At 41.7% G+C, this 22534-nt stretch overlaps 1 protein-coding gene across 1 annotated transcript in view; it reads left to right on the top strand.

Annotated features, from left to right (window-relative positions):
* LOC143039041 (neurobeachin-like) overlaps window positions 1-19098 on the top strand; it is a 668097-nt gene extending 648999 nt beyond the window's left edge. The window contains exons 35-43 of the mRNA XM_076208892.1: window positions 1073-1393; window positions 1632-1758; window positions 1953-2061; window positions 4355-4533; window positions 6556-6709; window positions 8543-8672; window positions 13922-14058; window positions 18729-18869; window positions 19060-19098. Of these exons, the coding sequence (XP_076065007.1) occupies window positions 1073-1393; window positions 1632-1758; window positions 1953-2061; window positions 4355-4533; window positions 6556-6709; window positions 8543-8672; window positions 13922-14058; window positions 18729-18869; window positions 19060-19098 (1337 nt within the window). The remainder of the gene's footprint in view (window positions 1-1072; window positions 1394-1631; window positions 1759-1952; window positions 2062-4354; window positions 4534-6555; window positions 6710-8542; window positions 8673-13921; window positions 14059-18728; window positions 18870-19059) is intronic.
* Window positions 19099-22534: the final 3436 nt, after the last annotated feature.

The following is a 22534-nucleotide window of genomic DNA, read 5'->3' as shown; positions in this document are numbered from 1 at the left end:
TAGTAGGATCAGAGGAGAGATTAAGGAAGTTAGTGACAGAGTTTGAGAAGGTGTGCGAGAGAAGAAAATTCAAGGCAAATAAAGATGATGAGATGTACAAGGGGAAGATGTTTTTCTCCCTTCTCTTATTTTGGTTTCACACATTCCTTGTAAAACTAGTTTTCTTTCTTTCAATAGCTTTATAATTTCTTCCTCTTTACCTTCAAGTGTTGATACAATCACAGTGGCTGTTCTTAAGTGTCTCAATTTTAGAATATCTGGTATTATTCCTAGTCATCATTGAATGGGTCAGTCTATCCTGACACACAGTCTGTGTTCTTTGAGCCCTACTTATCTGACAGGAACCTGCTAAACCTATCCTTCCTTCACCAAAACTTTCTTGATAACTGATGTTTTGTGGAAATTCACCTTTAGACAGCAACCCCAGGGTACAAGATGGGGATATATAGTTGGTCTTTGTACCTTGCAGACATTGGTCCTAGAAAAAAATCCCTCCTAATAGAAGTAAGAACCACAGCATTAGTATAGCTACATCAAGGTCACCACCTAGCACCAAAACAATACCAACACAGAATAGGCCTGACCACAGAAACAAACTGCCCCAGACAAAATCATCACACAGGAGACACTGAACATCTTATCCTACATTGCTCCCCAAAGCCATACCCAAACAACATAATATTTTTCCTTGAGGCAAGAGATTGATTGATTTGGTGAGGGTAATGATTTTATTTAAGAAAAATTTTGCCCTTTTTAAGCAAGTCTCCTGTGATTGATTTAATTTGTATTGTAATATTGTTTATTCAGTAATTAAGAACAATTTTGTCTTTTTGTGGATGTGCTGTGCCTTGCGACACTGCCTCTGACCCAGGGCAGTGGACAAGGTGCAGGGATGACCAGTCATCCAGGAGGTGCTAAGATAAGAGGGAGGGTGGAGGGGAGTGGAGTGTATTTAGGGATGGAATGGGTGGGAATGATTTTATGCCTTTTTCTTTTTGGCTACCTCCCTTGTAAGGGGGAAAAAGCCTTGGTATATGTATGTATGTATATATATATATTTTTTTTTGTGTAGGTCTGTACAGCAATGACCATGGAGATCAGCAGGGGTCGGGCCAAATCTCAGTGCTCTCCTCTCCGTCCAATGTCCCAGACCCAGTAGCTGCTGCCACTGCTGCAGCTGCTGTTAGCAAACACAGACCAGAGGACTTAACTATCAAGCCTTTCCTTCATGACCTTCCCATTCCAACGCCATCTCGTGAAGCCTCATTAACACAGAAGCTAGAGATGGCTTTGGGTTCTGTTTCACCATTGTTAAGAGAGATAATGGTCGATTTTGCTCCCTTTCTTTCTAAAACGCTTGTAGGATCACATGGTCAGGAGCTTCTCATGGAAGGTTAGTAGTTCCAGCATGCATTTATTTATTTTGTTGACTAGTTTGTTCCATGTGAAGGGATGCACTGGGGATGAATTGATAGTATTGCTAGAAAAGTAATGAAGTACATGCTTCACATTGATAAGGGGATTAGATGAAAATGATGTGTATAACAGGAGTTATCGCTGATGCAAGTAGTGAGGATAAAACATGATGAACAAAGATGGATTCTAAAAGAAATTCTTAATTTGTTCTGCAGGTTTGACGACATTCAAGCACAGTCAAAGTGTAGTGGAACTTGTTATGCTCTTATGCTCCCAGGAATGGCAAAACTCCCTTCAAAAGCATGCTGGTCTTGCTTTTATAGAACTTATCAATGAAGGAAGGTGGGTTTTTAGAAATTGTGAGACTAGTTTATGCAGATATGTGGAATATTTGGTCCTTTGATGATACTTAAAAGTAATGAAACATACATTGGTGTCTAACATCCAGAATTATAGAATGATAATAGACAAGTAGTATTTGTAATTATCATTGATATTATTTTTTAATTGTAATTATTTTGTTGGGAATTTTCCAGGTTGCTATCCCATGCAATGAAAGACCACATAGTACGGGTTGCCAATGAAGCAGAGTTCATTTTAAACAGAATGAGAGCGGATGATGTACTTAAGCATGCTGAGTTTGAGGTTAGTAGAATGAGCTTTGTTGTTGATATTCCATTTGAAGAAAGAAGTCTTAGGAAGTTGGAGGTAATTCAGAATAGTTAATTCAAATTGCAGTTGTGTCACTTATTTTTTATTTCTACATGATTGCAAGGAAGGGGAATGGTGAATGGGGATGAAATGGGTGTGAGTAGAATTATGCCTTTTGACTTTGGCTACTTCCCTTGTAAGGGAGGAAAAGCCCTTGGTATATGTATGCATGTATGATTGCAAGGGGGCTTCAGGATAGTATTATGCCATATAAGGTGAGTTTGACAGAATTTTCAATTTGAATAGATATTTTTAGGGAGTTTGCTGGCCAAGTGACTTAAAGCTTTGTTACTTGGATGAGAGGGATTAAGGTAGTGACAGAGCTTGGGAAGGTGTGTGAAAGAAGGAAGTTGGAGATAAATGTGAGTAAAAATGAGGTGATGAGATGTACAAGAGGAGAGGATGGCAGCAAATTGGAAGTTGGTATTAAGGGAGAGAGGTTTGAGGAAGTGGATAGCTTTAGATACTTGGGTGTGAATGTGGCAGGAAAGGGAAGAGTGGAGGTGGAGGTAGAATGTAGATTGAGAGAAGTAAATGCTTTGGGGGATTAAAATGTGTAATGAGAAATAGATATTTGGGAATGGACGTTAGAAGAGAGTGTATGAAGGGGTGATTCTGCTGATAGTGCTGTATGGGCCAGAAACATGGAACATAAGAAAGGAAGAGTTTAAATGTGTGAGTTGAAATGCCTGAGAAGTATGATAGGGATTACTAGACTGGATAGAGTGAGAAACTAGGAGGTGAGGAAAATGGGGGTGGAAAGGGAGTTGGGAGATCGGGTTAATGAAAGAGTACTGGGATGGTTTGGACACATGGACAGAATGAGTGAGGAAAGATAAGTAAAACAAGTGTGGAAGGCTGAGGTGGAGGGAGTGAACATGAGGGGGTGAACAAGGTTAAGATGGATGGGGTGAAAGGGGTGTTAAGCAAGAGGGGAATGCCTGTTGAGGAAGGAAAGGAGAAGGCAGAAGATAGGGGTGAGTGGAGAATGGTTATGTATGGATGATGCTGTGATGCATGGCAGGGAGTTAGTGGGAAATAGGGGAGTGAGGGAGCATGTGTGAATGATATTCTGATGCAGTGTGAAGGGATTTCTCCCCGTCTTCTCTTTGCATGAGGGGACAGAGAGGGGGTTGCCAATTAAATGAAGTTGCCTTGCGGTGGATGTGCTGTGTCTTGCTACATTGCTCATGACAGTAGGTGAGATCCAGGGATGACCTGTCATCCAGGAGGAGCCAAGAAAAGAGAGAGGGAGGGGTGGTGAATGGGAATGGTGTATGTGGGGGTGAAATGGGTGGGAGTGGATTTATGCCTTTCACTTTGTGTACCTCCCTTGTAAGGGGGAAAAAGCCCTTGATATATGTGTGTATGTATTATTATTGATATACATATACCAAGGGCTTTTTCCCTTTTGACTTTGGCTACCCTTATTGTAAGGGAGGGAAAGCCATTAGTATATGTATGTACATACATATACCAATGGCTATTTCCTTCTTACAAGGGAGGTAGCCAAAAAACAAAGGCATAAATTCCATCCCACCCATTCCATCCCCACATACTCCACTACCATTCACCCCCTCCCTCCCTCCTATCCTGGCTCCTCCTGGATGACAGGTCATCCCTGCATCTTGTCCACTATCCTGGGTCACAAACAGTGTAGTAAAACACAGCATATCCACAGCAAGGCCACTTCATTTAATCAGCGACCCCCCCCCTCTCCATCCCCTCATGCAGAAAAAGAGAAGACAGGGAAAAATCCCATCAGACTGCATCAAAATATCATCCATCCATACTCCCTCATGCCCCCATCTCCCACCCACTCCCATGCATTACAGCATCATCCATACACAACCATTCTCCATTCACCCCTATCCATCTTGGTCACCCCTTTATGTTTACTCCTTCCACCTCATCCTTCCACACCTCATTTACTAATCTTTCTTGTATGTATGTATGTATGTATGTATGTATGGATGACCCGTCATCCAGGAGGTGCTCAGATGAGAGGGAGGGGTGTGGAGTGTATTTAGGGATGAAATGGGTGGGAGTGTTTTTATGCCTTTCCCTTTTTGGCTACCTCCCTTGGAAGGGGGAAAAAGCCTTGGTATATGTATGTACTTATATATGTAACTATGTATGTATGTATTTATATATGTAACTATGTATGTATGTATTTATTTAAATATTTTTTGCCAGATATCACTTTATTCATATATCTTTTCCACAGTCTATGTGTGCCACAACTGTACTAGAAAGACGAGAAGAAGAGAAGATGTGTGACCACTTAATCACAGCTGCAAGACGGAGGGACAATGTGGTGGCAGCTAGAATATTAGACAAAATTACAAATATATTGGCCAACAAACATGGTGCTTGGGGAATGGCTCTCCATGCACTTAATAAAAGGTAAGTGAACTTACACATATATACTTAAAGGAAATTACAGTTGTATGTAGAATTAAAAAGTATTAGAGGTTTTGTTTGGCGCATTGGTAGATCATTTCATGTAATTGACCCCATCAGAGTCAAAGGGTTACATAAAGTTTTGGATGGATTAAGCTGAATAGAATATCACAAAGACCTTGTAGTACAGAATGGGTAAATCATATCAATCACTCCTTTGTCCTGTAATCCCATTGTTTCTTTCACAATGGGATTAAACAAAATTTTATTAATTTTTTTTCTTATGCTGGGGCAGCAAGTCACTAACATATGGAAGGGGTTAAAGAAGGTATGATTGACCCTACTGACCCTGTTTGGGAATATTGATTGCATGGTAACTTACAGCCAACACCCCAGCCTGTTTTGGGGTGTCCCAACAGACCACAACAGGTGGAGAGTAGTAGGGATGGAATGGGTGGGAATGGTTTTTATGCCTTTTTCTTTTTGGCTACCTCTCTTGTAAAGGGGAAAAAGCTTTGGTATATGTATGTATGTACTTTTAAACACTGAAAACGTGGTAAAGTTGCTGTCAATGTAACACAATGCACTCGTGAAGAATTGGCTCACCAAACTGCCTCTCTTCAAACAGCAATTATAAAGCAGCCACTGATTGGTTATTGTTTCAAGAGGGCAGAAATGATGAGCCAATTGTAGCTCTTGATGCAAGAGATATGGGCTTGTGTAAACAAATAAATCAGACTCTAATGAACCAGGAAGTTTGAACTGAGCCATGATCATGGCCTGACGGAGCATATAGGAAAATTACATGATTGTGGCATGACAAAGTAAAGGTGTTAAAGGAATGATGATATTTTTGTACAACTGCTGTCCCTTTTTATGTTGTTCCCTTGAATTTGTCTTTTACTACTTTAGCAACTACTTCCTGTTTCCCCTGTGGTGGGGTGGAGATTGTGGTTAAGGAGAGAAAACTGCTATATTCCTTATATGTGTTGTAAAAGGCAACTATATGGGATGGAGTGGGGGAACTGGAGATCCTCTAGTGAAAAGGAAAGCATCATGAATTTCCCTATTATTCCATATGTTGGCTCTTACTAGCATTGAAGTCCCAAAACACCAGCACATTTGCATTCTTCCCAAAATTCCCTATACAATTACATAATTTATTCAAAATAGCCTCACTATCCTCTTAATATTCCTCAATCTTTATTTGTATGTACTCATTGTATGCACTCACAAAAGTCCCTATCTCCCATCCTAATTTCACACTTGCCCACATCCTCAGAAACACTTACTTTCACTCCACCATTCACTTTTCTATCTTGTGACTTAATGCCTGTACTGTTTCTTCCCTCCCATACCCAATTATTACACCTGACAACCTCCCCACCACACTCTAAACTCAAATGCAACCCTTCCTTTCAATTTCATTTTATTCAATGCTAATATATCCATCTTCCTTCTTACAAAAATACTCTCAATCACTTCCCATTTACTCTCATCTGTACCTTATCCATGAACATTAACTGACCCAATTTCAAGGGTTCTGTCAGGAGTCCCCCTCCCAGTCCCTCATATGCCTTGATTTTTTTTTATTGTAGGAAAATAGAACGGGGAGGATCTGTGACCCCCTCACTCTGTCCCATTTAGTCACCTCTTATGATATACATTACAACATGGTGACAGAATTCATTCCCATTGAACATGGGAATCAAGAAGAGGTGGAATCATAAAAGTGGTAAAAGGAAGGTCTGAGGGAATATAAAGGAGAGACTGCACTGGGACGAAAGCATTTTATTATATCATTCTTTTATGAAAAGAGATTTCACTTTAACATAGAAAATAATGTGTGGGTCTGGTCCATTGGGACACGTCAAATACAGTCTCTTAAGTACTGACTACCTGTCACCATGCAGTCAATAGTCCAGATCTGTCATAGGTGGAAGAAAGAAAGGAAAAAAAAAAAAAGGGGATAAAGTTGTCAAACTTAGCTAGACCATGAATGTGAACTTCCTTATACTTTTTCAGCAGTAGTCCACCACAGTTCTGGAAGTTGGATTCTTGGGAAGATGATTCAAGACGGAGGAAACGATTTGTTCCCAATCCCCTTGGGTCCTCTCATCCTGAGGCCACACTTAAGGCTGCCATTGAACATGGAGCTCCAGAAGACGCCATTCTTCAGGTATTTATCGCCTGTGCAATATATTAATCATCTTTCCTGTAGTAATGAGGTCTGTTGATATAATTGTGTAGTTTATTGATACAGGTTTAACCTCAGTTTAATAGTAATTATGGGACTAGAATGATGCCATTTGAAAAGAGTAGTGATGGTAGCCTTATAATGAGGTACTGCAAAATGATGATACTAAAGACAACATTTTTTATGGGTTGTATATGTAGTAGTGTTTTGGACATAGCTTGTATGAAGTTGTAGGGTAAGTATTAGATTGAGCTCAACTAAAATAGATCCCACATTCTGAACTTGAAAGTCACAGAGTGATAATGAATTGTCTCAAATATTATTTTGAACTTATTGGTTGCAACCAGATTATATTCAGCTGAAGGGAGTGGATGCCTTTTGACTTTGGGTACCCCCCATGTAAAGGGAAAAGCCCTTGGTATATGTATGTGTATATATATATATATATATATATATATATATGTGTGTGTGTGTTTGTGTGTTACGTTACATTATGGAGATCTCGGCAAATATGCCTCAGCTGCTGCTGCTTCCTCCCTTTCTGTGTTGCCTCCAGTAAAGTAGTATATGATATGTCAACTTGTTGTAGTGAGGCCACGTATTGCTCTAGTATGGTGTGGGAGGTGTGTCTTTGATAACTTGTAGGAAGGCATCCAGCTGTCTTTTGAATACTTCCACTGTACAGGATGTGGTGTTCTTCAGGTAGTTGGGGGAGACTATTGAAGAGCTTGGGGACTGCTCTGGTGAAGGAGCTTACTTGGAGAGATATGATGCTCCTAGTGCTGATGGCTATTCCTTCATCATAGCAAGATCTCCCTCTCATCCTTTCTTGGCTGAGTGTCACTCCAATGTTGGGGATGTGTTGCATGCTACTAGAGGGCTCCAGGTTATACTAAGCAACATAGATGCCTATAATTTTTCAGGTTAGATTTAACATTGGCAGGTTTTGAAGAATATGAGAAGCATTACATATACCAAAGTTGATGGCTTAAACCATCAACCTTGCCCTCTGTGTTTGGACTGTTGAGCCAAGTACCAATCACTAATAGGAATGTGAGAGATGCATAGGACTCAAACCTGTATTCTTCTAGTTACACCACCAATCCTTGATTTGTTTGTATACAAACTTGTTAAAGAGTGGATGTTTCTCCCAGCAAAATAAACTCATCTGGCAGGAACAGAAATAAAATTCCCAAGTATAGTGACACTCATGAACTGGCTGATCAAAACTTTTTGTAATCCAACATGGAATAAATGTTTCTCTCGATTAAATAACATTGTTTGGCATTAGTGAAATTAGATATTATGTGCAACACTACTCCTCACTGAATTAAAATATTTTTTGAGTTGTTTTTAAAGTTGAAGGGTTGAAACTACAGTGTTCTTTGTAGTTGGAGGTAAGAGTTCAAGTCACTTGAACATATTTTGGATCAATGAACTGCTTATGTGTCTTCAAAACTTTTTTCTGGAGAGGCTGTTGCATCGGGATTGAGAAGAGCCAATGTAGTTGAAAATAACATGATTTGACTCTTTTTGACTTGTTGATACTAAATTTTTTTCTCTTTTTTTAAGAAGCGTTTAGATTGTTAATTTGAAATGGTGGAACCAAGCTGAAAACAGAAAGCCATATTATAATTGATGTTCATTGGAGTAATCTTTGAGCTGTATGCTGACTTTTTTATTTGTAGCTTTATTCTTTGCATTTATCTCTATACCTGGGCACATGATTTTTTAATTAGATGCTGAATTTAGTAAATGTGGAATTTTAAACAAAGCCCACCATTTTTGCCAGAATGAAATATTTTTCTTTTTTAGGCTCGTGAAGATTTTCATGCCCAACTCGCAGCACAGCGTCGCTCTCAGCAGCAGCCACTCCAGTCACCAGATCTTCTGGATGATTCGGAACTTGCCACAGATGATCGTGATCTTGATACAGATGTTACTGGTAAGAACCAACTCGGGAAAAGAACGATTATGAATAAATGACGGTGAAAGTCTCCGCGAGCATATACCATAAATGCTGTATGTAAAAATACTGTCATGCAAGTATAAATGAATATTACATGCTAAAGCAAGAAACAAAGGTGAAAAAAAAGTTACCTCGATTATTCAGTGCGAGCTCCCGTCAGAAATTGTGATCGGGATAAAAGGGTTAGTTGAGAAAAAAGTTGGTTTGACAGTATGGAAATAATAAATGCCTGAATCGTGTTCTTGCACAAGAATAGGTAGGAATGGTGAATTATTTGACATATCAGGATTTCATGACAAGGTTTCTAATGTAAGGGTGAAGAACAGTGATGCTATTACCACCTCATCTTCTTCATCCTCATCTTCCTCCTCTTCCTCTTCCTCTTCCTCCTCTTCCTCTTCCTCTTCCTCCTCTTCCTCTTCCTCCACTTCTCTCCTTTTCCCTCTGTATCATCTTTGTTCTTGTCTTATTTTTCTTCATCTCTTCCTCCTCTTCCTCCTCCTCCTCCTTTGCTCTCTATTTTCATCCTTGAGCTACTCAGCCTCCTTTTCACTCTTGCTTTTCGTGTCTTCCTACTTCTCTGCATCTTTTTCCTCCTCCTCCTCCTCCTCCTCCTCCTCCTCCTCCTCCTCCTCCTCCTCCTCCTCCTTTGCTCTCTATTTTCCTCCTTGAGCTACTCACCCTCCTTTTCTCTCTTGCTTTTGTTGTCTTCCTACTTCTCTGCATCTTTTTCCTCCTCATTCTCATCTTTCTTCTCCTCCTCCTCCTCCTCCTCCTCCTCCTCCTTTGCTCTCTATTTTCGTCCTTGAGCTACTCAGCCTCCTTTTTGCTCTTGCTTTTCATGTCTTCCTACTTCTCTGCATCTTTTTCCTCCTCATTCTCATCTCTCTTCTCCTCCTCCTCCTCCTCCTCCTCCTCCTTTGCTCTCTATTTTCCTCCTTGAGCTACTCACCCTCCTTTTCTCTCTTGCTTTTCATGTCTTCCTACTTCTCTGCATCTTTTCCTCCTCATTCTCATCTCTCTTCTCCTCCTCCTCCTCCTTTGCTCTCCTTTTCCTCTCCTTTTCATCCCTGTACTGCTCATCCTCCTTTTCTTTCTTCCTTTTCATGTCTTCCTACTTCTCTGCATCTTTTCCTCCTCGTTCTCATCTTTCTCCGCCTCCTCCTCTCCTCCTCCTCCTCCTCCTCCTCCTCCTCCTCCTCCTCCTCCTTTGCTCTCCTTTTCCTCCTTGTACTGCTCATCCTCGTTTTTTTTCTTCCTTTTCATGTCTTCCTACTTCTCTGCATCTTTTTCCTCCTCATTCTCCTCCTGGTTCTCCTTATCCTCTTCATCATCCTCTGCTTACTTTTCAACCTTGTCCCATTAATCCTCCTTTTCTTTCGTGTTCTTGTCTTTATCCTTTTCTGTATCCTCTTCCACCTCATCTTCCTCATTGTCCACCTCCTCATCTTGTCTTCCTCCTTGTTTTTATCCTCAATCCATCTTTCTCCTTCTCCTCTTCCTCCTCCATTTGTACAGCCGCCAACAAGATCATTGTTGCTTTGCCAGACCAGACTCAGAGAGATCCTGCCCTTTTTGTTTTGAAAGATGGCAACGGGGTGATCTTAATGTGTGTAAGGATTGACAAAGTTCATTTATCAACATTTTGCCACCTTTGTTGGTGGCTGTGCAGTCATTGTCATTTGTACCTGAGGAATGACAATTGTTATGATGATAATGTTTTTGTTTTTGGTGGTGTCTTCAGTCATCTTGCTTTCAACAAAATTGATATGGTAGTCTGTATCCAGAAGGTTTAACTTGATTTACATTGTTTATGTCATTCATCTATATACCGTATTCTTCATTACATTATGTGTCTATTTTTATTTATTTTATTTATTTATTTATTTTTTATTATTATTAAAATGATGAAAGCAAGTAAGGCACCTGGGTTAGATGGTTGTCATGTGGAGTGTCTAAAAAAGGGGGGTACAGTGATGGTGGACTGGCTGGTGAGGATGTTTAATGTTTGTCTAAAAAAGGGTAGAATGCCAGAGGACTGGAGGAGTGCCTGTATATTTCTGCTTTACAAAAGGGGACAAGTGTGAATGTAGTAGTTTCAGAGATATCATTTTGTTGAGGGTAGTTGGGAAGGCTTATGGGAGGGTTTTGATTGAGAGGATTAGAACAACAGAGGGAGTAATTGGTGAGGAACTGTGGGTTTAGGAAAGGTTGGGGTTGGATCAGATTTTTGTGGTAAGGCAGATATGAGAAATCTTTAGGATGTTTTTTGGGCCTTTATGAATTTGGAGAAGTATGATAGGGGTTACTAGGCTAGATAGAGTGAGAAATGAGGAGGTAAGGAGGAGAACAAGGGTGGAAAGGGAGTTGAGAGATAGGGTTGATGAAAGAGTATTGGGATGGTTTGGACACATGGAAAGAATGAGTGAAGAAAGACTAGTAAAAGGTGTGTGGAAGGCAGAGGTGGAAGGAGTGAACATGAGGATGAGATGGATGGATAGGGTAAAAGGGGCATTGGGAAAGAGGGGAATGTCTGTTGAGGAAGGATGGGAGAGGACAGAAGATAGGGGTGAGTAGAGAATGGTTGTGTATGGATGATGCTGTGATGCATGAGGGGGTGTGGGTGGGGGATGGGGGGGTGAGGGAGTATGTGTGAGAAATAGATTGATCCAGCGTGAAGGGATTTCTCCCTGTCTTCTCCTTTTCTGCATGAGGGAGAGAGGGGATTGCCGATTTAATGAAGCGGCCTTGCTGTGGATGTGCTGTGTCTTATGACACTGCCTCTGATGCAGGGCAGTGGATAAGATGCAGGGATGACTTGTCATCCAGGAGGTGCAAAGATAAGAGGGAGGAAAGAGGGTAGAGGGGAGTGGGTAATGTAGGGGATGGAATGGGTGGGAGTGGTTTCTATGCCTTTGTTTTTTGGCTACCTCCCATATAAGGGGGAAAAGGCCTTTAGTATATGTATGTATGTATGAATTTAGAAAAGGCTTATGACAGGGTAGACAGGAAAACACTGGGAGGTACTGCAAATATATGGGATAGGAGGAGAGCTGTTAAAATCAGCCAAGAGTTTTCACAAGAGTAGTAGAGCCTGTGTTACAATTAGAAATAGAGACACTGAGTGGTTTGAGGTAAAGGTGGGACTTATCCAGGGATATGTTATGTTGCCTTGGCTATTCAGTTTTTTCATGGATGGGATGGTGTAATGAGCCAAGGACTGGAGATGGTCAAAGAAAATGGAGAAAAATGGGAGGGAAGCCAGTTGTTGTTTGCTGACGACACTGCTTTTAGCAGGATCATAGGAGGGATTAAGGAAGTTAGTGACAGAGTTTGAGAATGTGTGCAAAAGAAAGAAGTTGAAGGTGAATGTGAGTAAAAGTAAGGTGATGAGATATACAAGGGGAGAGGATGGCAGCAAATTGGAAGTGAGTATTAAGGGAAAGAGATGGAGGAAGTGGATATCTTTAGATACTTGGGTGTGAATGTGGCAGGAAAGGGAGGAGTGGAGGTAGAGGTAGAATGTAGATTGAGAGAAGCCTTGGTGGATTAAAAAGTGTAATGAGAAATAGACATTTGGGAATGGATGCTAAGAGAAGATTGTATTTATGTAGTTGTGTCTTCAGGAAGGGGAGCTATGCTCATGGTGTCCCATGATTGTACCAACAGCACTGTATGGGGCAGAAACATGGAACATAAAAGAGGAAGAGTTTAAATGTATTTGAGATGAAATGCCCCAGAAGCATGATAGGGGTTACTAGGCTGGATAGTGTGAGAAATGAGGAGGTGAGGAGGAGAGTGGGGGTGGAGTTGGAAGATAGGGTTGATGAAAGAGTATTAGTATGGTTTAGACACACAGAAAGAATGAGTTAGTAAAAGGGACATTAGGAAAGAGGGGAATGTTTGTTGAGGAAGGAAGGAAGAAGACAGAAGATAGGGTTGAGTGGAGAATGGTCGTGTATGGATGATGCTGTGATGCATGGGTGGGTGATGGGAGGCATGAAGGAGTATGTATGAATGATAATTTGACGGAACCCAAAGGGATTTCTCCCCATCTTCTCTTTTTCTGCATGAGGGGATGGAGAGAAGGGTCACTGATGAAATGAATTGGACTTGCTGTGGATGTGCTGTGTCTTGCTATATTGCTTGTGACACAGGACAGTGGGCTAGATGCAAGGGTGAGCCGTCATCCAGGAGGAGCCAAGAAAAAAGGAAAGGAGGGGTGGTGAATGTGAGTGGAGAATTGGGGGTTGAATATATGCCTTCGACTTTGGGCACCTCCCTTGTAAGGGGGGAAAACGCTGTTGGTATATGTATGTATGTATTTTCTTTTTTATCATTATACTGATTTTCTAGATTTACTTAGCGTGCAGGGATGACCTGTCATCCAGGAGGTGCTAAGATAAGAGGGAGGGTGGAGTGTATTTAGGGATGGAATGGGTGGGAATGGTTTTATGCCTTTTTCTTTTTGGCTCCCTCCCTTGTAAGGGGGAAAAAGCCTTGGTATATGTAAGTATGCACTTAGTGTGATGCATTCTTCAATGAATGTAAGCTTTTCTCTGGATTGAAGATGAACTTAATGTAAATGATCAGTATCCATGACTAAAAATAGGCTATCATGGAAACATTCATTGGTATCATGGAACCGTAAGATACTGATAATATAATTTATGAATTTTTTTTATTAAATTTGTGGAGCTATACTTTGGTTCATATTTCTCATGTTACTTGCAGAGATTTCCTCATTGTCTTTGTGATATTTCTCATATTACATACAGCCTGAAAGAATTTCTCCCCATCTTCTATTTTTCTGGATGGGGGACAGGGAGGGGAGTTGCCAATTATATTAATTAACCTTGCTATGGAAAAGCTGTTTCTTGCTGCATTGCTTCTGACCCAGGGCAGTGGGCGAGATGCAGGGATGACCCATCATCCAGAAGGAGCCAAGAAAAGACAGAGGGAGGGGTTGTGAATGGGAGTATGTGGGAATGAAATGGGTGGGAGTGGAATTATGCCTTTTGACTCTGGCTACCTCCCTTGTAAGGAGGAAAAAGCCATTGGTATATGTATGTATGAGATGGGAGAGATGATTCAATGGATTTTAATTGTATATTAAGGTAAGCTTAGACTTGGATTCCCCTCTTATAAGGGAGAAATTGCCTTTGGTATATATGCATAATGTAATAATACATGGTCTTCATTGTCTGGTATTACATCCACACCAGGTGCCATCAATATGAGTACACGAGCACGCCTTATTGCCCCTGGGCTCGTTGTTCCTGGGACAGTGTCAATCACTGCAGCAGAACTCTACTTTGAAGTGGACGAGGATGACCCAGAATTCCGCAAGTGTGACTTAGAGGTGAGTACTGATTTTTATTTTTTTTTATTTTATTTATTTACTTTTTTTTGGGGGGGGGGGGCTGCAAGGTTTCTGCAAAGAGGATATTGAGGTAGAACAAATATATATTGTCAAGAACTGAGTAAGAGAGTCATATAAGGGAATATGAAATGGAGTGATGGAATGTCTGGATATGTAAAAGGAAGAGAGAATGTGAGCTTGTATCATTGTTTTAAGAAGGGGAGGAACAAACATCCAGAGTGACTTCAGGTGAAAAGTGATGGAACCAACAAGAACTCTCAGTGTCAGAGGTTGGCAGAGAGAAGATCAAATTTAAAAATTTGTACAACACTGAATGGGTCCCAGTGATTAGAGATACATTTTTATCAACCACAATGCACTTTAATTCTAAGCCATCTAGGCACATGCAGAAATTGAAATGTAGTACACCTGAGGACTTGAACTCATGTGGCGAAAACAACATTACCAGTGCCGAGTGACTAGACCAATACACCATCAAGAAAGTAGGGATGGTTGTTGTTTTATGAATTGTGGAAGATTGTTGGCCCATGCGAGTAGGCAGTAGCTATGTTGTTCAAAATATCCCATGTAGGTTAATTTATTTTCAGGTTGTAGGTATAATTCTTTTTACATTTTAGATTTAGTATCACATTACAATAAACATGGCTTTCAGCTGTTTTCAATCAGTTCCCTGTGGTTGTATGGAAGTTTACCAAAAGATCGAAGAAACTGGTGTATGAGTTTAGATGTATGTGAGAGAAGAAAGTTACAAGTAGAAATAATCCAAACAATTGGATTAAACAAGTCTGCATATCATGTGCACAGAGTCTTTTCTTGCTAGTGCTGTTTTATGTTTATATCCATTACCAAGCATATACTTTCTTTTTTAGGAATGTCCCCTTTTGGGGCTACAGGTAGTAGGACTCCTAATCCCATCCCCTGCCCCTTTTTTGTCGCCTTTTACAACTCAAGTGGAAATACTTGGTGGCAGTATTCTTTTGCCCCCACCACAGGAGGTGCCAAGATAGGAGGGAGGGAGGAGGGTGGAGGGGAGTGGAATATATGGGAAATAAAATGGGTGGGAGTGATTTCTATGCCTTTTTTCTTTTTTGGCTACCCCCCATGTAAGGGGGAAAAAGCCTTTGGTATGTGTATGTACCAAGCATATATCATTTATATACAGTACACAACAATATGTTATTTAGATAAAACTACTATTTTCTCAGTTGTTGTGAAGCTAATCTAGGTATATACAGGTTTGAATTATATAAAATCCTTGGAAGGGGGCAAGTAAGGGATAAGGGTAGGGACAAGGAAAGAATTGCAGGTCACATGGGCAGGACAATTCATGGATGGCCTTCAGAAACTGTTTTTGCCAGAGGAAATAAATTAATTATTGGGGATGCAGTGTTAAATATACCTCTGTTCAATGGTATGAAATCCTGAAATAACTACTTCTTCAATACACATCCTTCTTGTGTTATCTTCTTCACATACTGTACCTCAGCCTTATTCTAGTCAATTTGGTGGTTAGTGTTATTGTGGTGAATTACATATGTATTAGTAGTGGTATTTTCAAACATGGAAAGAAATTAAGAGAGGAAGTGGAGGCGAATCAAGTAGAGAAGGAAAGGTAAAAGGTGCAGATGGAGAGATGATAATGGAAGAGAAGGCTATAAGAGGAAGATGGGCAGAGTATTTTAGGGAATTGCTAAATGTGAAAGAGGGTAGGGAGGGAAAGGTAGTTGCAGTGGGTAGCGCTAAGAAAATGACCGTGATGAGTGAGGAAAGTGGAGGAGAAATAAGGAAAGATGAGGTGAAGGCAGTTGTTATGATGAGAGCAGGTAAAGCACCTGGGTTGGATGGGTATCATACAGAATGTAAAAAAAAAAAATAAAAAAAAAAAGGATGTACATTGATGGTGAACTGGCAGTGAGGTAATTTAATGTTTGTTTAAGAGAGGGTAGAGTGTAGTAGTTTCAGAGGGATCAGTTTGTTAAGTGTAGTTGGGAAGGCTTAAGGGAGGGTTTTGATTGAGAGGATTAGAAGAACAGAGGGAGTAATTGGTGAGGAACAGTGTGGATTTAGGACAGGTAGGGGTTGAACTAGAGAAGTTTAAAAATGGGATGGATGGATGGATGGAATGAAAGGGGCCTTGAAGGAAGAATGTCTGTTGAGTATGGAAGGGAGAAGGCAAGAGATTGGTGTGAGAGGTGAATGGCTGTGAATGGATGATAAATTATTGATGTAGCCCAAAGGAATTTCTTCTTGTCTGCTCTGTAAATTCTTGTGTGGATGAGAGGAGGGAGAATTGGCATGTAATGGACCAGTGGGGGTAAACTAGCTTTTGCTGCCAGATCCTGCTGTGGAAGTACTATATCTTGCTAATGTCATACCAACATATAAAGTAAGAAACAAGGAAGACCCAAAAAATTACAGACCTGTTTCTCTTACAAGCATGGTAGTCAAAATTTGTGAAAAGTTATAAAAAGTACATGGATAAAACATCTGGAGAACAATATACTAAATCTGAGACAATTTGGATTTAGACAGGGAAGATCATGTGCCACAAGTTTGATCTGGTTTTACTCAAGACTACTAGATATGATACAGGAAAGGGATGGACGAGCTGATAGTGATCTTCTAGACCTACAAAAAGCTTTTGACAAAGTACCACACAAAAATATTAAGAAAACTGGAAACCATAGGAAGAATACAAGGTAAACTACTGAAATAGATGGAAGACTTCTTGCATGGAAGAAAAAATGAGAGTAGTGCTCAGAGATAAGAGTTCTACTTGGGAAGAGGTGATTAGTGGAGTTCCACAAGGATCAGTATTGGCTCCAATAATGTTTGATATTTATGTGAATGACCTTACATCTACCTCTCAGATTGACAACCCTCCCACCCCCTCCCATCCTCTCCTTTCCTCTAATCCACCAGGTCTAGAATAACCCGTATGGGTTAATGACTGAACATGTTTTAATCAGACAACACTTTAGAAACTGTCGTGACAACCCTTTGGGCCAGATGTGATTTGATCTGATTTTGATTTGATGGTGTTTGGTAGATAGCCTTACTCCACCAGGCCAAAACATAGTGTCCACCTCCAAGCTTCTGCAGCCTTCAGAAGGGAATTTTGTCCATCTGGGCGACCTGGGGCATCTTCTAATTTATACAGGAACATATCCAGTTGATGTTTGAAAGAATCCACTGAGCAATCTGTTTTATCTCGTATATCTCTAGGTGTGCAATTAAACAGTCTAACAGATTTCCACCTGAAACTATTATACTGTATAGTTCCAGCTTTTTCACGTGGCACAGGATCTATGCTGTGATGCATGAGGGGGAGTGGGTGGGGGATGGGGGGTGAGGAAGTATGTATGTATGAGAAAAAAAATTGACGCAGCCCGAAGGGATTTTTCCCCGTCTTCTCCTTTTCTGCATGGGGGGATGGAGAGGGGGTTCGCCGAATTTATGAAGCTGCCTTGCTGTGGATGTGCTGTGTCTTGTGACACTGCTTCTGACCCAGGGCAGTGGACAGGATGCAGGGATGACCCATCATCCAGGAGGTGCCAAGATAAGAGGGAGGGAGGAGGGTGGAGGGGAGTGGAATATATAGGAAATGGAATGGGTGGGAGTGGTTTCTATGCCTTTTTCTTTTTGGCTACCCCCCGTGTAGGGGGAAAAAGCCTTTGGTATATGTATGTACAGGATCTAGAACACAGAACCAACCTCAGCGTTCAGACACTGTTACCTTTATTGTGCATCATTCATTCACGATTGAAGACGATTTTCATCCATCTGCTCACTCTCCTTTCCGCTTTAGACCTCTCCTTTGTTGTCATCTCCGACTCCACCTCTTCGACGCAATGCCGTCCCCAGGGACAGAAGTAATGGTTTATTATATTTCTCCTCTTCCTTTTCGCCTCCCTCCTCCGCTTCCTCCCTCTTTTTCTCCCCATCCACCTCCTTTTCCAGTGTCTCTTTAATCTCTCTACTCCTCACGTTTCCTCCTCTTTTTCCCCACCTCCCGTCGTTGCCAACTCGTCTCGCGCTTTTTTTTTTTTGCAGTTCGTCATCTTTCCATGTTCCCTCCTTCGTTCGTTCACTTTCTTTTCCTCCTCGCCCTCCTACTGTTCTCCTCATTTTCCTCCTTATCTCTCTCCCCCTTCTTTCCATCTCCTCCGCTCCCGCCTCGCGTACTCCCATTCGTAGGCAGATCTCGCGTCGGGCTGGTACGGGTGGGCGGAGACTGTGGGCGGGGCTGGCACGCCCTTCCTCCCGCCAGCCCCGCCCACAACGCGCGGCCACACAGCCTCGATGCTGCTCTTGAAGGCGCGGGGAAGGAAAGGAGAGCCTGCCCGGGCAAAAGGCAGGGATTGGTTGTTTTTTTTTTTTTTTTTTTTTTTTTTTTTTTTTTTTAGAATGACCTTCACAGAGTTCACACCGTACGTCATTTGAGGCCGACCTCGGTTGGTTTTGTTTGTGTTGGGGAAATGTGGGAAAAAAAACCTTCGGGTCGAGACTCTACAGAAGCCAAGTTCAGGGGACGGTAAATCAAGAGGGCGATATCGGTGATTTCACCGCTAATTCCTTATTTTTTAAGAGGCGTTTGGTTGTTAGGAGGGAATGTGGTAGAAATAAGTGCAGATTGAGCCATCCGGCAGTCTCGGGACCAGAACTGTATCGAAATAGCGGGTTTTCCCGAACCTGAAGGTCAGGGAAAATGTAAGATAAAGAATGCTGGGTTGTATGGCAAATGTAGGGGTGACGTATCAGTAACCCGAGATAATACAGAAACAACCGTTGTAAGTCAAATGTGGCAGACGTAAACACTACGTGTCGAAGGTGGCGCCACGAGTGACCAAGCGGCGGTTATTCGAACTAATGACCACCAGATTCGAACCGATGTTCCGAAACGTCGAAGGGGCCGGACCAGCGAATGGCTGGTAAGTAAGGTTTCCGACTGCATTGCCAATTGTTGGCTTGGTTTTTCAGAGTAAAGCCACACTGACGGCGATGGTGATCATGGTGTAATGTTGACATCACATCTGGAGTTGACACCGAGATTCAGTATTCATTATGGTCTTGGATCACGTGTTGGACTCGCGATAGACAGCTATTTCCATCCCGGAAGAGAGCTCAGAGCTCATATATGACCGATCTATGGGTAACGCTGTGATCTTACACACACACAACTCCCCGACCACGAGTTGGAGTAACGACCCACAGCGCAGCGATACTGAAATTATTTCGGCCCTGGGCGAGATTCGAACCTGGACCGCCGTAGTGGCAGCCAGGAACTCTACCACTGCGCCACGAGTTGGATAGAATAGACTGGCTACAGCCAGAAGGAAGAGAGAGGTGACAACCGGAATACATACATACATATATACATATACCAAAGGCTTTTTCCCCCTTACAAGGGAGGTAGCCAAAAAAAAGGTACAGAAACCACTCCCACCCATTCCATCCCCTACATATTCTACTCCCCTCCACCCTCTACCCTCCCTCTTATCTTGGCACCTCCTGGATGACGGGTCGTCCCTGCATCTTGTCCACTGCCCTGGGTCAGAGGCAGTGTCGCAAGACACAGCACATCCACAGCGAGGCCGCTGTGGATGTGCTGTGTCTATATGACCGACAACCGTAATGAAACGAGTTATAGTTATGGATCTGTATAAGTTAATGCCCGTTCTCTCCATATCTCTGTATGTTTCAACTGGATTTTTAAGTAATGATTTATAGTGTAAATGAATAGCAAAGTATAAAGAAATAGAGCCTGACTGTCTTTAAAACAGGAGGAAATTATTATATTACCTATTTTACTTATCTGCTGTTTAATGCAAACGTATGTGTATGTACCTGTTGCCATCAGGAGGGTCACAACAAAGCAACTCACACTATAGAACCCACCCCTCCCGTCTTAGGGACTTGAAAATGTGCATCGAATGAATTATGAAACCCAAACTAAGTCTCTCTTATAAAAAAGAGTTGAGCTGTGGTGTTTCTTCAGATTGTTATTATTACTGATATTTATTTTAATCTCACTTTTCTTACTCGTCTTCTTCCACAGTACAATCTGCCTTCAGATAAGCTCCGAAATATCAAAACATGTAGCCTAGAGTAACTTCTTATTTCTTTCGGATGGGAGCCACACATCTGTCTATGTTAGATTGAATTCTCAACTCACGAAGGAATGACGGATTTTAGTACTGCTGCTATTTCTCCTGTATTCTGTCCCCTTGAACATTTTCTGTTTCATTCGTTTGACTATTTGACTACTTCCTCTTACTCTCCTATGGTAAGGAGAAGAATGCCGCCACCGTGGTCCATAGGTGTTGTAAAAGGCATTTAAATGAACGTTGTGAGAGGACAAGGAATTCTCGTCTTTGTGTTTTTCTCCAACAAAAGGTAAAGGCATAAGAGGGTGTGGGAAGCAGACTCCTACTAGAACCCCAGCAACGGTCATTAAATGTGCGTGGATTTGGTACAGACGACTGTAAAAGGGAAGAGATTGGTTGGATGTTTGTGAGAAGAAAGATGGACGAGTTAGTCTTGAGTGAAACGAAACTGGAAAGAAAGGTCGAATTCAAATTTAGAAGCGTCGTGGATAAGGTGTCAGGAGTGGCGAGTGGCGAGGGAGGGAAAGAATGGTATTGCTGGTAAATGATGAGATGGGTAAATGCGTGGTGGAGTGGAGAGAAACGTCTTCGAATATAATGTGAGTGACGGTGAAATTGGGATGGGATATATTGACTTTTAAGAGTGCAAACGGACCTGGTAGTAAAAAAAATGTGAAAAGGAGAGGGAAGCGTTATGGAATTATTGCAATTCGTGTGTACAGAGAGGCTTGGGAAGAATGGTGATTTTGGTGGATTTCGATGCTTGAGTGCGAGATGAGCCGATAGATGAGGGTTGTCAGGACTGGCTGGAAGGCAAATTGTGAAGGGAGAATATTGGTTTTCATTAGAGTGAAAGTTAGGCGCCAGTATTAATATGGCTCGCTCTACTTGCGAGAAAGGGTGAGAAGAGACGGCGAGGGTGACGACAGTGCTTTCCAAGTCGTGTCCCAAGGCGGTCTTCTGCGACGAAGGCAGTCAGCTAGGCTCGCAGCGTGATGCTCCAAGGCGATCTGAATATTCAACGACTCCGTCCAGCTTGTATACCCGTGCCTTTAATTGACGCTTGGACAAAGTCGATGCCTGGGAAGTCAGACGCAAAACGTTCTCAGGCTGCTGATCTAGCCATATTGGAGTGTATGGGTTGGTACTGCACGTGCGTTCCTCAAAGAACCGTTGTTCATCCCGACGCAGCCTACCGAGGCGCAGGTTGGTCATCGTGGGGGCCGATAGGGTCCATTCTTAGTCTTCTAAGCTAGTGAAAATGGAATGTAGATCCTCAAAGAACCGTTTGTGCGGCTCGCGTGGCTGTGCGCCGCACGACTCACGCAGCTAGGGAGCGCGAGCGATTCTCTTGATTTTTGATATTTTTTTCTCTCTTTTAAGGTTGGGGTTGAATTTTTACTGTAGTCTCTGGGAGGGTGTTTTACATGCCTTTTGGATAATTGTTACCATTTTGTTTACTTCATTATCCCAGAATGGTTATTGGTCTATTTCAGATATTCTGTCTCTTTATATATTCTGAATATTTTTCCCGATTTGCTTTTTGGTAGTTCATAAATGATTTCTTGATCGTGAGTTGTAATTTCTCTCCCAGTTCTAAGGTGATTTTTATTGGGAAGTGATCAGATGATAGAAATTGAATGTTTTCCCATGTAGTTTGCATTTGTAGGGAGGGCGAAGGCATTGTTATGTCAGGGAATGTTGCTTGTGTTGGAAAGGTGGTCTAGTTGGGCTCTTGCTGAAGGTATGGTGAGGTTGGAGAGTTGTTAAACAATTTTGTGTCCTCTTGGATATGCTGTTTGTGTATTAAACCATATTGAGTGATGTTCAGATTACCTGTCAGTAGTTATATATATATATATACATATGCGTGTGTGTGGTTGTGTGTATGTGATTCATTTGCATCACCCTTGTTAAAGCCTTTGATCCACTTCGTAAGGCAAATTTCTGAGTCCATGTATCATTTTGGTCATTCTTCTCTGTACTGATTCTAGTGAATTGATGTCCATTCTGTAGGACGGAGACCAAAACTGTACCGTATAGTCAAGGATGGGTCTAACTATCGCTAGATAGAGTTTGGTAATTACCTATGCACTTCTATTCGTTACCGTCCTAGCAATGAAACCTAATGCTCTGTTAGCTGTATTTCTGGCGCTAATGCACTGTTTCCTAGTTTTAAGATCCGGACTCACTAGAATTCCCAAGTCTCTCTCGCACTCAGTTTTCTCTAAAAGCCTGTTATCTAAGCTGTATCTATTTCCGGGGTTGTATAGCCCTACGTTTAACACGCTACACTTAGAGATATTGAAGTTCATTTGCCATTTCACCGACCATGTGAACAATTTGTT

This window comes from Oratosquilla oratoria, chromosome 25 (genome assembly GCF_046742065.1).
Source record: "Oratosquilla oratoria isolate Oo_2021 chromosome 25, ASM4674206v1, whole genome shotgun sequence".
NCBI lineage: Eukaryota > Metazoa > Arthropoda > Malacostraca > Stomatopoda > Squillidae > Oratosquilla > Oratosquilla oratoria.
This window is presented reverse-complemented; position numbering and strand designations above follow the sequence as displayed.